General features: G+C 40.4%; 1 protein-coding gene across 5 annotated transcripts in view; it reads right to left on the bottom strand.

The window, feature by feature from the left end:
- DOCK5 (dedicator of cytokinesis 5) overlaps positions 1 to 16025 on the bottom strand; it is a 215058-nt gene that overhangs the window by 90308 nt on the left and 108725 nt on the right. For all 5 annotated transcript variants that reach the window (XM_087437329.1, XM_087437330.1, XM_087437327.1 and 2 more), the window contains 5 exons: positions 14223 to 14295; positions 10288 to 10430; positions 7889 to 8014; positions 2765 to 2889; positions 1569 to 1667 (listed from right to left, as the gene is read on the bottom strand). In XM_087437329.1, the coding sequence (XP_087293455.1) occupies positions 1569 to 1667; positions 2765 to 2889; positions 7889 to 8014; positions 10288 to 10430; positions 14223 to 14295 (566 nt within the window). The remainder of the gene's footprint in view (positions 1 to 1568; positions 1668 to 2764; positions 2890 to 7888; positions 8015 to 10287; positions 10431 to 14222; positions 14296 to 16025) is intronic.

Genomic DNA, 16025 nt, shown 5'->3' with positions numbered 1-16025 from the left:
TAGGACCTTTCAGACTGCAAGGTGTGTATTGATATGGTAATAATTAGGGTCTATAATAGAAGGAAAAGATAAAATACTGGGGATAAGGAAGACTTCTGCTGCTTATACACATAGAGGGGACTAGGAATACAGACGCATGGGGCAATGAAAAAAGAAGAGAATTTGCGGCAAACAGTTAAATTACAGCATGTTTATATAATGGAATATTATCCAAGTATCTAAAAATACATTTCTGAAGAACTTTCAATGCCTCAAGAAAAGTAGTTTTAAAAAGCACAGTATAGGGGCCAGCCCCGTGGCTCAGCGGTTAAGTGCGCGCACTCCGCTACTGGCGGCCAGGGTTCGGATCCTGGGCCTGCACCAACGCACCACTTCTCCGGCCATGCTGAGGCCCCGTCCCACATACAGCAACTAGAAGGATGTGCAGCTATGACATACAACTATCCACTGGGGCTTTGGGGGAAAAAAAAAAAAAGGAGGAGGATTGGCAATAGATGTTAGCTCAGAGCTGGTCTTCCTCAGCAAAAAGAAGAGGATTAGCATGGATGTTAGCTCAGGGCTGATCTTCCTTAAAAAAAAAAAAAAAGCACAGTATAAATATGTATAAACAGCATAATTTAAAACATATGAAGTATATAAAATTGTGGGAAATGGTTACTGTTGAATTGAGATAGTGCAATTTTTTTTTTTTTTAGTTTTCTGTGGAGACTCATAAGACTTCAACAGTCAGAAAGAGCTGATGGAGGTACCCGCCCAGTGGTGCAAGCGGATAAGTGCAACGTGCTCCGCTGCGGCAGCCCGGGGTTTGCTGGTTCGGATCCCAGGCACGCACCAACGCACCGCTTGGCAAGCCATGCTGTGGCGGCGTCCCATATAAGGTAGAGAAAGATGGGCACGGATGTTAGCCCAGGGCCAGTCTTCCTCAGCAAAAAAAAAGAGGAGGATTGGCAGATGTTAGCACAGGGCTGATCTTCCTCACAAAAAAAAAAAAAAAAAAAAAAGAGCTGATGGAGCCTGGGATCCAGCGGGCTCCAGTTTAGGCTCTGACACTAAGCCACTAGAGGATCTCGGGAAGTCACTTCACGTCTGTGAGTCTCGGTGACCTAAGTGGACAGAGGGCGTGACACCTGATTGCTTCAGGAGCAGTGCTGTGAGGCTCGAGATCTGAAAAGCACTTTGGAATTGCTAATACATGTATTTAAATTGAAAAGAGGCCCAGAAACCTTGGTTAGAGGCCAAGAAGAAAAAAACATTAAGCAACCGCTTGCGGAATGTGGCAATTTCCATTTGGCTTTGGACCGTCTTGGCAGCCTACTGCATCATCACCACAAGTTTCTCTATTCAAACTTCTACACGTCTATGAATGAGAATGTTATTTAAGAATTCTGAGTTTATTAAAGATAAATGCTCTTATAAGGAATTATAATCATCAATTCATTTCTTATTGCTCACCTTAGACAACCCACCTAAAACTTCAGGATAAAGCAGGATGATTTGGGGGTAAAAAGAAGAAAAGAACCTAAATGAGGTCTAATCCATGAGAGAGGCTGCAGGTGGCGTATTCTCACCTTGACGGTCTCATACCAGCAGGGCTGCTTGACTTGGTAATAGACGACTGACTTGTACTCTGAAATGCCTTCGTATCCAGCACCAGGATGAATTGCTTTCTTTGGATAGAAAGAAAAAATTAGGAGGGGATAATTTTATCTAGAAAAATAAGAGTACTCTACACCCCACGTGTGAGCCCTCTACCCTCCGCATGGCCAGCATGTGCCGTACACTGGCACACATAAGCTGGTTACACTTGGGGGTGAAGAATAGGGTAGGAATGAGTTTCCACCACTTTAGCTGAGGGTCTAGTGTATAAATGTCGTGGTCACTCGGGGACCAAGCACTGTCCCAACACTCCTCTTTGCTGTAACTTGTTTTCTCTGTTCCACGCCCGGCCATACATTCTCCTCTCTTTCCTCCTCTTTCCTCTCTTAGGGAACAGAGGCCTAGCGAGGGTGACTGGGAGCTACGGCACAGGTGCAGATGCACCGCTGTGTGAGGAAAATGATTTCTCCCTCCTGTCTCGGGAAATTTGGCCACAGTTACCTGCTCTGGAATCACTGAATCACAGTCTGAGACACTGAAAGCCTCCTGTGGCCACACCCTGCCTATCCTTCTCTTTGATGTGAGAATCAAGACTGACTTCTGTGGGAGGAACTCTGGACAGGAAGTCAGGATACCTGGAGCCAGTCCTGGCTCCATCACTAACTCCCGGGTTTCCCTGAGAATAACTCATCAGCGTGGGGCTGCGATTTCCTGATCACTACAACTAAAGAGCGTGGTAGCTGACCTCTAAGCAAGAGCCCTTCCGGTTTAACAGCTCTCTAACAGGCGCCTCCCTTGGTTCTGCTCCCCAGGCGGAGGAAATGTGCGTTTCAATGCCTTCCGGGCACGCGTGCCACTTCACTCAAGCCCCAGGGGCACTTAACGGGCTTGAAAGTGGCTAAATAATTGGAAAATGATAATGAAGCCTACACATAAAATCATTAGTGGCTTGAGCTATTTCTCAGCACAGGAGAAATAATGAAAAAAAGAGTCTAAATGGGTTTCTTAGTAAAACTGGCAATTGCTAATCACAAAGGTAACAGGTTTCATGTTTTTTCCTTATGAAAAACCAAACACATCCTAATGCGGAGAACAATTAACACAGGGCCAAAAGTCCCTCATGAAGAAGGGGGTGACGGCAGCGGGATTTCCGGGCGAGACCTCATACCTCCAAGAGCCTGCCGTCCTCGTCATACACAGACATGGTCACCTCCACATTCTTTGGCGTCTTCTTTTTCCCTTTGTCAAACTCCCCATGGATCAGGGTGACATAAATATCATTCCGAACATCTCCTGCAAGGTGACAAGCCACCCGTGAGTGGTGCTGAGGGAAGTCATTTTTAGTTGTCAGGACGTAGTAAGATGTAAATTATAAGTAAAATATGAAATGCTCTGACTTTATAATGAACTATTCATATAGCAGAAGTTTTTAAATGTATTGTTCTCTTTAGCTTACCTCATCCTACCTTTCCATACATACCAACGTGTCTTTGAAGTGTAGTTTTCTTTAAATGAAATCTTTTCAATAGTAATCCTTTGTTCTATTTATTAATAATTGCTGTCTAATAATAAGTACACAATATATTTTATTAGGCTACAGTGGCAGATTTTTTTTTTCAATAATGCCTTGGAGAGTGTGACATTTTAACACATTGGAAAAATAACGAAGGCTAATGCTTACTGAGTGCTTACTCTGTGCTGGGCACTGTTCAAAATGTCTTATATGCAATAATCTATTTAATCCATATAACAAATTGATGAGGCAGACACTTTCTGAAAGCCTGTAAAATACTTTGTGTTTATTTAAATCAGGTTAATTGTTTTTACTGATATCAGAATAATTTCTGCTTGTCATATTTTTGGTTAACCAGCACAAAATTTTAAAAATATATATATAACCAGAAAATATGTAGCCCCCATAGTGAAGAAACAGTTTAAATATCATTAAAATACATAAACAAAACCTGGAATGAATGAAAGGCATACCAAGTTCCTGGATGGGAAGACTCAGTATTGTAAAAATGACTCCAAAATCTGTAGGACATTAAACTGCCTCCCAATGTAAAAAATAAAACCTTATAGCACTATAAGAAAATCGGGATGCACATTTAGAAAACTTATTTCCGTCACTTATCTGCTTGGAAAATAATTAAGATACTACCCACAGTTGATGAGGTGTGAAGGAAAAGGGGCTTATTCGTACATTGCAGTATGAAATCTTAATTGACACACTCTTGGTCTATGGAGAAATTAACAATTTGCATCAAAAGTCTAAACTGACACAGCAACTTCACTAGTAATATCTGTCTCAAAGTATTAAAAATGTGAGCAATGATTTATCTATAAGAATATTCATTATAGTGTTGTTTATGAAAATGAAAACTTGGAAACCTCCTCAATTTCCAACCATTGACAGTGGTTGAATAAATTAGGGTACAACCAGATGAGATAATATTCATTTACTCATTGAAAAAACTTATTGAACACCTACTCTGTACCAAGCACGGTGCTAGGGGTCTGGGAGACAATGGTGAGCCATGCACCAGCCTTACTCTCACACAGCTTACAGGCGGGGCAGAGAAGCATTATCAGATAATCACAGGATGAAACCAACATCACAAATGAAGGAAAACGCCAGGCTCTGTGAAAGCATAACACTAAGTCCCAACCTTGTCTGGAGGGGTGGGAATCTTTCCTTGGAGCTGATATTGGAGGGATGAGTAAGAAGAGAGAACAGAATGTGCAAAAGCCCAGAAGTAGTAGACACACGATTGAAGTCTTCACAGTGAAGGGGCTCTGGTATGAGATTAGGCTACAGAGACAGACAAAAGACAACTCTCCCTGAGGCTTACAGGCCAAGTTAAGAATTTCTATCTTCATCCTAAATATAAACAGAAGTCATCGAAATGTTTTCAGTAAGGAAGGAGTGGGATGAGATCAGGTGGGCTTTCATAAGAGATCATTCACGCTATACTGTGGAGAAGAGGATATGAGGTAAGAAAGGGAAGAAACAGGGAAACCAGTTAGGAAGCTGTGACAGTTGTTTAGGGAACTAATGACCTGGGCTACAACTCGGGTAGTGGCAATAGAGATGGAGCGAAGGGGATGGATTTGAGAGGCCTTTCAAGGGTAAGACTGGCAGGTCTTATCTACTAATTCTGCATGAGGTGTAAAGGAAAGGGAGGTGTCAAGGGTGACTTTTAGGCTTCTTGTTTGTGAGACTGGATGGATGGGGTGCCATTCTATCAGATAAAACACATCAGAAGAGCCAGGTGTAGATGCATAGGGTGACAAGTTCCAAATGGGGATTCTGGGTAAGAACTGACCAATTAAAGAGAGGAGAATAGTGATCCGGTCAGGGGTGGGAATAGTACCTACGAAAGTCCTGAGGCAGGAAGTAGTTGGATCTATGGTAACGAGTTCAAAGGAGGGGTCTTGGGGGCACGGATATGGATTGGGAGCCAACTAACACACAGAAGCCAAATGAATGGGTGAGATCACCTAGGGAGAGAATATTGCTGAGAAGGAAAGGGCACCTCTTATGGACTGAATTGTTTCCCCCTAAATTCATATGTTGAAGCCCTAATCTGCAGTACCTCAGAATACGACTGTATTTGGAGATAGGCCCTTTAACAAGGTGATTAAGGTAAAATGAGGTCATATGGTGGGCCCCAATCCAACTGACTGGTGTCCCTGTAAGAAGAGATGAGGACACAGGGAACACAGACCGAGGGGTGACCACATGAGGACACAGTGAGAAGATGGTGGTCTGCAAGCCAAGCAGAGAGGCCTCAGGAGAAACCAACCCCGCCGGCTCCTTGATCTTGGACTTCTAGCCCCCAGAATTGTGAGAAAATAAGCTCCTGTTGTTTAACCCCTCTAGTCTGTGGTATTTTGTTATGGCAGCTCTAACTAGCTAATACAGGGCATAAGGACCAAATAGCAAGGAACTCCAAGAATTAAAGGTGGGGTAGAAGATGATAAGGTGGCAAAGGAGTCCTAGGAGAGGCCTCAGGGGAATGGAGCAAAAGACAAGAGTGTGGGGTCACTGACAATGAGGGAGGAATATTTCAAGGAGGGAGTGATCAACAGGGTCACATGCTACCAAGAGACCATAGAGGATCATTAGGCTAAAAAATACCCATTGGGGGGCCGGCCTGGTGGCACAAGCGGTTAAGTGCATGCTCTCCGCTTCGGTGGCCTGGGGTTCGCCAGTTCGGATCCCAGGTGCGCACTGATGCACTGCTTGGCAAGCCATGCTGTGGCAGCGTCCCATATAAAGTGGAGGAAGATGGGCACGGATGTTAGCCCAGGGCCAGTCTTCCTCAGCAAAAAAAGAGGAGGATTGGCAGATGTTAGCACAGGCCTGATCTTCCTCACACACACACACACACAAAAACCATTGGACTTGGTGACAGTGCAATCTTTGGTGACTCTAGTGACAGCCATTCTGGACAGGATAGAGGGTGACTGGCAGATAGTATATAATCCACTTCCAAGAATCTGGCTGTGAAGATGAGGCGGAAAGTAAAAGCGCCTTAGCCAGAGAGGACCATGGGTAGAGGAGAGAGTTTAAGATGCATCTGGAGCCTGTTGAAATGGTGATGGGAAGGAGCTATAAGGTGAGGGACTTTGGTCCAGATCTATATTTCTCAAACCTGGCTGATCACCAGAATCACCTGGGAAGCCCTGGTCTTACAATCTGAATCAGAGTCTCTGGAAGAATCTGGGAATCTGTATTTTAATGTTTCCCAGGTGATCCTGATTAGCTGATCCAAGACTAGCATTTGGGAACCACCATCCTAAATGATTTTTAAAGTCCATCATAGCCCTGGCCGTGTATGAACCAACCCTAATGATTATAAAGAATCCTTCCAGCTAGATTTCAAAGATAAAGTAAACTTCTCTCTTTTATTTTTCAGTATTCTGTCTTGCTGTAGCAATAAAACTGCCTTTGGTTATGCAAATATTACCAATATTTTTTTTAATTGACACATAATGCCAATAATTTTTTTGTGTGTGTGTGAGGAGATCAGCCCTGTGCTAACATCTGCCAATCCTCCTCTTTTTTTGCTGAGGAAGACTGGCCCTGGGCTAACATCTGTGCCCACCTTCCTCCACTTTATATGGGACGCTGCCACAGCATGGCTTGCCAAGCGGTGCGTCAGTGCGCACCCGGGATCCGAACTAGTGAACCCCGGGCCGCTGCAGCAGAGAGCGCATACTTAACTGCCTGTGCCACTGGACTGGCCCCCCAATACTTATTTTCTTAAACAACAAGAAGAAAAACATTTTCCCAGAATGTTGCTGAATATGTATTAGGGTGAATGGCTCTAGAAGGGATGGAATAAGAAGAAAAAGATAATTTCCATTTCACAGCTCTTTTATTCATTCATTCCACAAATACTCTTTTAACACCCACTATGTGCAGACAATGTGTGTGGCAATACATTATTATTGCTCCTCGATCTCCCAAAGGAGGAATGAGATCTCGTACTACTTTAAAGGAACGCGAATTTTTAAGCAATAGGTAACACCTTGGTTTTCTAGAATTTTTCTAACAGGCCAAAGATTTTATATATGTATATAAAATCTACCTACCTATACAATATATATTCATATTTTATTATTTATATAATATTATATATTATATAAAGTTCCTTTGAGGAAATTATTTCCTTTTACTACTATAAAGATTAAGAAATTAAATGAGTTAAATCAGTGAATTCAAGAGAACACATATGCAGATCATCAACATGTGGTAGCAAAAATGATGAAACTAGAGTAAGAAACTGCAGAATGTTTACATCCTCATGACTGCAAGTATGGGGAGAGCCAAGAAGACGGCTGGAGCTTAAGCAAATGGAGCAGGGGGTCCAGCTAGACTGGGCTGAGCAGGCATCTCACTGGGGTTTCCCGGCAAGGAGCCCCTGAGGCTGGTGATGTCCTCAAGAGAAAAGGTACTCGCAAATAAGCACACTACTCTGGGCAGAGAACCTGTGCTCCCATTAGCTCTACTAAACGGATGGTTGAGGGAAGTATGTCAGAGGGGCTTGTGCGGAACACAAAGGGAGAGAGGAAATAGAAAATTCTGAGTCACAGGGAAAAGCATTATCCTGGGCTTGTGCACTGGGTAGCCTTTTAAGGTACTGCAACCCTGTCTGTATCTCTCACTGTCCAGATACCACTGAATGCAGATCACTGAATCTCATGGATCCACGTTGCCTCCACTGTGCTGCATGGAAGCAGGTCCTAGAGGAAGCAGAACAGGTGAATCAAGCAGGGTGTTTACCTGGAAGTATTATTTCAGGAAAGCCCATTTTTCGGGCGATTGCTGTTGATCTATCCACCAAGTGTGAAAAAGTCTTCTGAACTTGTGTGAGGTCACCTGGCAACAGCTTCAAGGACACCCAAAGTCCTTTAAAGAAAGAAAAGATAAACTTTTAGTTCTCTGTACGATCTACAAAATAAACACACCCAGAAAAATTGAGAAAAACCTATGAGTTGTATTGCTACACAGATACCTCATTATAAAGACGTAACTTCTCCTCAGTTAACTTATAATTTTAATGACACTCCTGCCAAAATCACAACAGGACTTTGAGAATTTGACACAGATGTGAACAGATGTTTACTTTGGGGGAAAAGGGAGTAAAGATAACCCCTATCAGATACCAAAATGCTGTAAAGCTATAGTAATGTGTGATAATAGTGGCAGAAAAGATATATAAATCAATAGAAACAATGAGATTTAAGTACTATAATATACAGCAATTTAATATATAGCAAAACAGGCATTAAAAATCATGAAAAAAGAAACAACAATTTCATAAATGTGCTGGGATAATTTTCTGGCTACTTAGAACAGAATCAATCTAATTTCTCACCTCACATTTTCATTAAAATAAATTTCTAATATAATAAAGAAGTAAACAGGAAAAAAGACAAAACGTTAAAAGAAAAAGTAAGTGTATAGTTATTAAATCTTTGAGAATGAATCATTTTTCTAAGTAGAGAAACAAATGAAGAAATCACAAAATAATTATCTATATACAAACTGAAAGTTTTGATATTCATAAAAAGTAAAAGGCATACTACAAAATGGTGAAATACTTATAAGAAATTATGAATTTATACTTAGAAGAAAAACATTAAGATCCTCACAAATAAATAGGACATGAATAGACAATTCACAAAGAAGTACAAGAAGTTTATAAATATTTGGCAAAACCAAAAATTGAAAAACATGCGTCCTAAATAAGACAGATTATCTTCATTATATAAAATGTTCATAAAAACTGAGAAGGAAAACTTTAGAAAACTCATAAACACATATGAAGGCTAGATAACTCACCCTCAAGTAGTTTTTTAAAATGCAAGAGAACTATGGAAGTCTATTTTTCACCTTTCAAACAGGTAAAGTTTTTTAAATATCAGTTTGCAAAGTGGCTAAGATGGTAATTAGTACCCTCTGGTAGAAATCTATGGAAAGCAGTCTGGTAATATGTGTACCCCTGTTTAAGCTTGTTCCCATCATTTGACCCAGAAATCCTGCTTCTGGGAATTTTCTTGAGGAGGTAGTCCTAAATATGGAAAAGCTCCATGTATCAAGATAGTCATAGCAGAGTTATTTAAATTTATAATGGTGACAAATTAGAAAACACTTAAGTGTTTATCTAGGGGGATTTAATTTTCTTAAATCCAAGCAATGGAATATTACGCAGACACAAAAAAATATTTGTGATGAGCATAAAAACATTTGAAAAGCACTTGTTTTGTTAAGCAGCAAGAGAGGAAATATTTTTTCACTTTTGTTAAAAAAAACAAAGAAATTATACGCACAGAGCAATCTACTTAGTGTAAGGATTTTCCACTCTAATAAATTATATCCTTAGGTTGGGAGTTTCACAACAACAGAAATGTATTTAGTTATTTGTTTCCAGAGTCTTCAATTATTCCTCACATGTCTTTCCCACTCAGGATAATTGTGAATACATGGGAAACTAAATATGCTGAAAATAATGTTTCCTGATGGCCTCCACTTCAGAAGACAGTTACAATTGGTGAAAAAAACAGTAACTCAATCTTCAGAATTATCCAAAAATCGTCACCATCTTGGTATTTGAATTTTAAAATTTTAACTATTTTTCCTTATTATTTGAATTTAAAATGCAGTTTCAATAAGCAGAATTTTTCTTTGTTAAAACTATGTCAACAGAACAATATATGTAGGTACAAAAACAATTAAAAATGTTTTGCTAGATAGGCCATTATTTTACACTAACACATATTCATTTGTATTACTTTGGTCTCCTCCCTGTCAATTTTAGGAAGTGTACTTGGATAAACATATTCAGAGGGTGGAACATAATCATCCCCAATCTCTTTGTCTTTGTGCATTTACCTAGAGTCAGCATTGGGACTGTAGAGTAGACAAAACTGAGGAAAGGCTCATGGAATTAAGAATTTGTTCCACAGAATTTACAAAATACAGCTGTGATCCAGTTCAGTGCCAGGTGCAGTCTCGGTGCTTTTCAGCATTAAAGGCCTTCAGCAGGAAGCTGAGGTGAGCAGGCCCCAGCAGGGTCTGCTTTGTATCAGAGAAAGATAACGAAAGGGCAGGAGTCCAAGGACTCAGCTGAGTGCCCCAGCCCACTACCGCCCCTCCAGCTTAGTGCACAGGGCTGCTACCTTGTCCTTTGTGATTCACTTCCCGCGCTGCTATCACTTTATTCAAGACTGACGTCAGTGGCTCATTCTCCCCAATCACATGGGACGTTATCAGGGGCGACATGATTAGCTGTCTCTGCCGGATATAGGTTTCCATTGCAATCCTGGGAAGTCAGAAACGGGAGGTAAGGAACAAAGAGGAAGTCTCTGTAGCACAGCCTTAGATAGTGGTGGCTCCTATGGGAATAATCTGGAAATATAAACACTGAACACACCTAATTAGAGGACTCTTTCTATCTTTCCTTTATTTTTCCATTGGGTGCCTATCTTGGAAATGACTTGGGGCAAAGAGGAAAAACAAAAACCCCAAGAACAAACAAAACTGATGCCAAATGTTAACAACTAGCACCATTGGCAGTGCTGATGTTCTTGGTGAGGTGGGAGAGGCTGCTGTAATGAAACTGAAGGAGGACTGGGAAGAGCAGGAGACCTGGCCTCCAGGTCCGGTTCCACTTGACAGTGAGTTCTGCGGGGGTCTCCCCTCTGGGCTGCTGTGTCCTCATCTGTAAGGAGATGGGCCTGGATCATATGCAGGGAAGGCCCCCTCTCCCGCCAACACTCAGTGTACAGGAGCTGTGTGTATGCAGCGGCTTTGGGAAGGTATTCTTGGATTCCCATGTGAGGACAGGCACCAGCCAACAAGCTTCACCTGAATGATCCCATCAGGCTGAGGCTTGTCCAGGGTGATCCAAGGACCAAACACAGACCCATTCCATTGACAGCACAAGCGCCATCAGGAACTGCGATCAGCCTGGGGCATCACAACAGTCTCCAGTCTTCTCTGCGGTGGTTTTGTGCTCTGGCCTGCTAAGCAGGCCAGCCTTCTCTGCAGGGTCCAGAGCTGCATCCTGACAACAGGGGCAAACGTACCGCAATATGCTAGATCGCTACAATCCAAGCCGCTGTTTTCAAATGCCTCTCTTAGATGGATTGGCAGAACGCACATATAAAACTCTCGTAACAGAATGCACTGTAAGCTTTTGAGCTAAGTTAGGACAGCATGTGCCATAAATCTTAGGAGTTAAATGCCAGAGGCTGCGATTTGCATTGTGAACACTTTACAGTGGCTCTTGGCTGCAGAGTGAGCAGTAATCAAATTAGGGCTGGGCTCCTCAGAGACTCAAGCACGTATTATGATGCAGTGTAGACTGTCTCAGGGCTCAGCGCCTCAACACGGCTGCCGGCTGCCGCAGGAGAGCTGGCTCAGGAACTAAGCAGGGAGGCAACACGGCTAAAGGAAGAGACTCACCTCGGAGGTGGAACAAATACACAGAAACACATTTCAGAGAACTTCCATGTCCATAATGCTGCTCCTATTTTATGTGTAATTAAATATTCGATATGGAGCAGAATAACTTTCATATCCGTAAATGCTGCCCCTATTATTTACATATACATAAATAATATCATATATTATATCATATTTCATGTAACTTTCACATTCATGAATGCTGTTCCTATTATGTATATACATATATATGATATAATATATATAATACATATATAATAATATATAATATATATGTATATATAATGGGAACAACATTCATGGATATGAAAGTTATTTATATTTATCATAAGTATATTTATATTACATTTTTATATATTTAAATATATATTCATATTTAGTCTATATATTTTATTTATTTAATATTTATTAATATGTATATAAGAAATATATATTTGAGTTAATATATTAATACATTAATATTATACTATTAATATACAACTACATTATAATTACATTAATATAAAATTATAATATGCTTTAATATATTATATTTATTAAATTTAATATATGATATTTATTTAATATATTTAAATATATGTATATATTTATATTGGGAGCAGCATTCATAAATTTGAAAGTTACCTCCTAATTCATATTAGCATAAGCTACATAAAATATTTACCTAGTCATATTCTTGGTGGGTCAGGATATAGGTAGGATCATACATAAATGCATCCTTAGAAAATTATTACTAGCAGCCTTTGGATGAGGAGGGAAGTACTACTTAGCATAAGCTATTTGTACTATTGTGTTTAGAAACTTGTCCAAAGGTGTTGGACTTTAAATTGAAATATAGGGATTTTTATATTTTAAATAAAATTACATATAATACATATTTATTGTATAAAAAAAAAGAAAATAGAGTTAAACAAAAAGAGGGGCAAAATCACCTATAGTTAAACCAACAGAAATAATCACTGTTAATTATGGAGTATATTGTTTGAAATATCAAAATTTTAAGGCTTTTAATGCATAACAATTTATATTCCTATAAGTAAGATATGTTTCCTTATACCTACCAAACACTGAATATTGTATATATTTTTAAAACTTGGTCAAGCCAAAAACTAAACCTCATTGTTTAATTTGCATTTCATTGATCCTCAATGAATTTATAGGCCAATTCTTCGCGTGTGTGTATATTTCCTTATTTTGTCCTTATGGACTTCTATTAATGGTTTATATATTAAGAATACTTATCCTTTTTCATACACATTGCAAAGATTTTATTAAATTTTTTCTACATATAAGTTGTTTAAAATTTTTGTGTGGTTAAACCTACCAATTTTCTTTTTTAGTCGAATCTTTGGTGTCTGACCCAGAAAGGCTTCCCACACATTACTATTATGTACAAATTCTATTTTCCTGTAGTATTTTATGATTTTTGGCTTTTACATTTATATACTTAATCATCTGGAATTTATAGTGGTATAAGTTGTGAGATAAGGCTCTAACTTATTAGCTAATAAATTATTAGCTAATTTTCTCAAACTTTTTTTTTGCATAGTTTATCTTTCTCCACTGATTTATTATTATTCATATATTTTATATAATTTTTAAAAAATAATATAATCTTATTATTTATTATTAATAAAATCACATAGTAATTCAAATATCCTTGGGCTGGTTTCTGGAATTCTCAGTTTGTCATACCGATCTGTTGTGGCAGCTGCAAGCTAGCAGAGACAATCACCCTCTCTTGCTGACATGACTGCCCTGTTAGGGGTCAGTTCCAGCAATATTCCCTGGTCTCACCTAGGCCACACCACCTGTGCACAGGGTGAGTGGAACATGACTGCTCGAGCCAGTCATGATGTTCACACCTACACCACCTGTGCATGGGGTGAGTGGAACATGACTGCTCGAGCCAGTCATGATGTTCACACCTATACTTCTTCAGAGTGATAGGGATGGAGATTCGCTCACCAGCAGCTCCCCAGTGGCCTGCCCAGGGCTCCAGCTCCTGAAGCTCAGTATGGGGATCTTAGTGGAGCTCTGCCGGGAATCCTCCCATGTACTCCCTGGCTGGCTTTCCCTCTGCTTGCAGGAACCCAAGGACTAGTCAGCCCTTCACTCTCGCACCTCCTAAACCCTTGCTACTCAAAGTGTGGTCTCCAGACCAGCAGCTGCAGCATCACCTGGCAGCGTGTTAGATGCCAACTCCAGACCCACTGATCACATTTTGTATTATAACAAGATCGGGGTGACACACACGCGTGTTAGGTTTGAGAAGCCCTGTGTGTCCTACATGATTCCTTGTCTCGTGTGATACCTGTTCCATACGACAAAGCACAGTACACTTTGGCATTTCCGACACTCTAAGGGCACCACTCTCTGGTTTTCAGTGCAGACACCGATTTGCCTCCTATATTCCTTTGGTCATTTCTGTAGTCAGGAAAGTTCGGTTTACCCTCTTAAATTGGAGTCCAATATAAAGGACTTTGAAAAATGTCCTCTGTCAGCTCCTATCTGACAATCTTCCAGCATAGGAGGCTTCCCTTTTCTAACTGGGCAAGTGGTTCCCAGCACCTGGCTCTGTGTTAACAGACATTCAAAGGGCTAACCCAGGTCTCAAGTCACCAGAAGTAAATGCCAAACTACTTACTGCTGAAAGGGAATAAAATGCTGCTTTTCTTCATCATCCACCTTCCCATGTACGATATCAGTAATATCCATCACTAGGAAAGAGATAAACCTAATTAAAGAAACTAGTTATAAACCAATGTTACTGCAATAAACAAAAAAATAAAAAAAAAAAAAAAAAACATAAAAAAAAAAAAAAAAAAAAAAAAAAAGAAACTAATTGCTTCAGGCCTCAGCGAGTTACAATGGAAAATCACAGTATCCACAAACAGAACTCCGGAAGAAGAAAGACACCAAGCAGGGACATTTCTTTGCCAACGATGAGCCCCAGTGTCCCCAGCCTAGCAGGAGAGCAATTCATCACGAGCTCATGCAGGGGCTCGATTTTCTCAGATCAACCCTGCAGACTCCCCTCTTTCAAAAATTCTGCAGGACCGAATTGCTCAATTCTTGAGAAACTCAAGACTGGATTACTTTTTAGTAAGCCTGCATTCAAAGACACAGAGAACACATTTTTGGCAGGAGTGTCAACAGAATGAAAGACCTGGGAGAGAAACTCAAGACCTTAAGTGGTCAACTGTCTCTCTGATTTGACAATATCTCACCTGGTTTCCACGTGAATGAAGGAGGCCAGGGCACCAGCAGCACAGACTAGAAGATCATATAGTGATTTGCTCCTTTATGCACAAGAAGAGCAATTTAAAAAGCCCTGCTCTAAGCCTACTGCATATATTATCTTCTTTATACAGATATTATTATTAGCCCTACTTTAAGAGATGAGGAAACTAAGCACAGGAAAGGTAGGCAATTTGCCCTAGGTCAGAAGTTTTAAGCGGTAAAGCCAGCATATGAACCCAATAGTGACTATAGGGCCAAATCATTTAACCTAACTATGCACTACTGCCTAGAGAAGTAATGAGTGGGCCACTCTACAGCTGCTGAAATGAGCTGAAATGATCACCCATGGCAGGAGGTGATCCCTTGGTTAATAAATTACAATCTGGACATAAAATACACACTAACAATCCACTTCTCAAATAACCCATTTGCAGATTAAAAGAAATAATGAGACATGAGACAATTCTCATGAAAAATTAAGGATAAGGTAGGAAATGCCTTCTCAAAGTAACCCAAATGACAAAGAGCCTAAGGCTTGGGAAATAACCATGCTGGTGAAAGGAAGCTGTAGAAAGCAGGCATGACATCAACTCGCTGTCAGCCCTTAATGGACTCCTGCAAACACTGTACAAAAAAACACTGCAAAATTTGTATTTGACTCCCAAAATTGGCAGTTCATTTGTCAACGCCATCATCTAGTTCCTCCTAAGCTCTACTAACACTCGGCATCACAGCTCAGAGTAATTTAGTCTCCTCTCCTTTCCCACCACACTCAACACCCTGAACACACACACACACACACACACACCCTGAAATAGAAAAGCAACAAAACCCTCAAACTTGATGCTCAAATCTCTTTGCCCCCTTTCAAATGACAGTGACCTTGAATATTCCTTAAATACTTTGATGGAACAATGAATAGATTGCCATAAAGATGGCTATATTGTCCTGGGCCAGGGCTCCTTGCCTTTTCTAAGACCTCATTTTAATTCTCTATCGGGAAGTAGGGCCAGCCCATCTAGACAGAGACTGGCAGACCTTAAGGAGCAGGTGGAGTGCAGGGTGTTCAAAGTGTGCACAATAGACACAGTCTCATGGGATACGGAGGCTGCCTCATCCGCATAACCCACAGGGTCAACCCTGATAACAGGGAGTTTCTGGACCCTTCTTCCAGGAGCAGAATTATGACATTTCATTGATGCTTTCA

This window comes from Ceratotherium simum, chromosome 12 (assembly GCF_057802395.1).
Source record: "Ceratotherium simum simum isolate JZ-2026a chromosome 12, ASM5780239v1, whole genome shotgun sequence".
Lineage (NCBI taxonomy): Eukaryota > Metazoa > Chordata > Mammalia > Perissodactyla > Rhinocerotidae > Ceratotherium > Ceratotherium simum.
The sequence above is the reverse complement of the archived record's forward strand: the minus strand, read 5'-3'. Positions and strand labels throughout refer to the sequence as shown.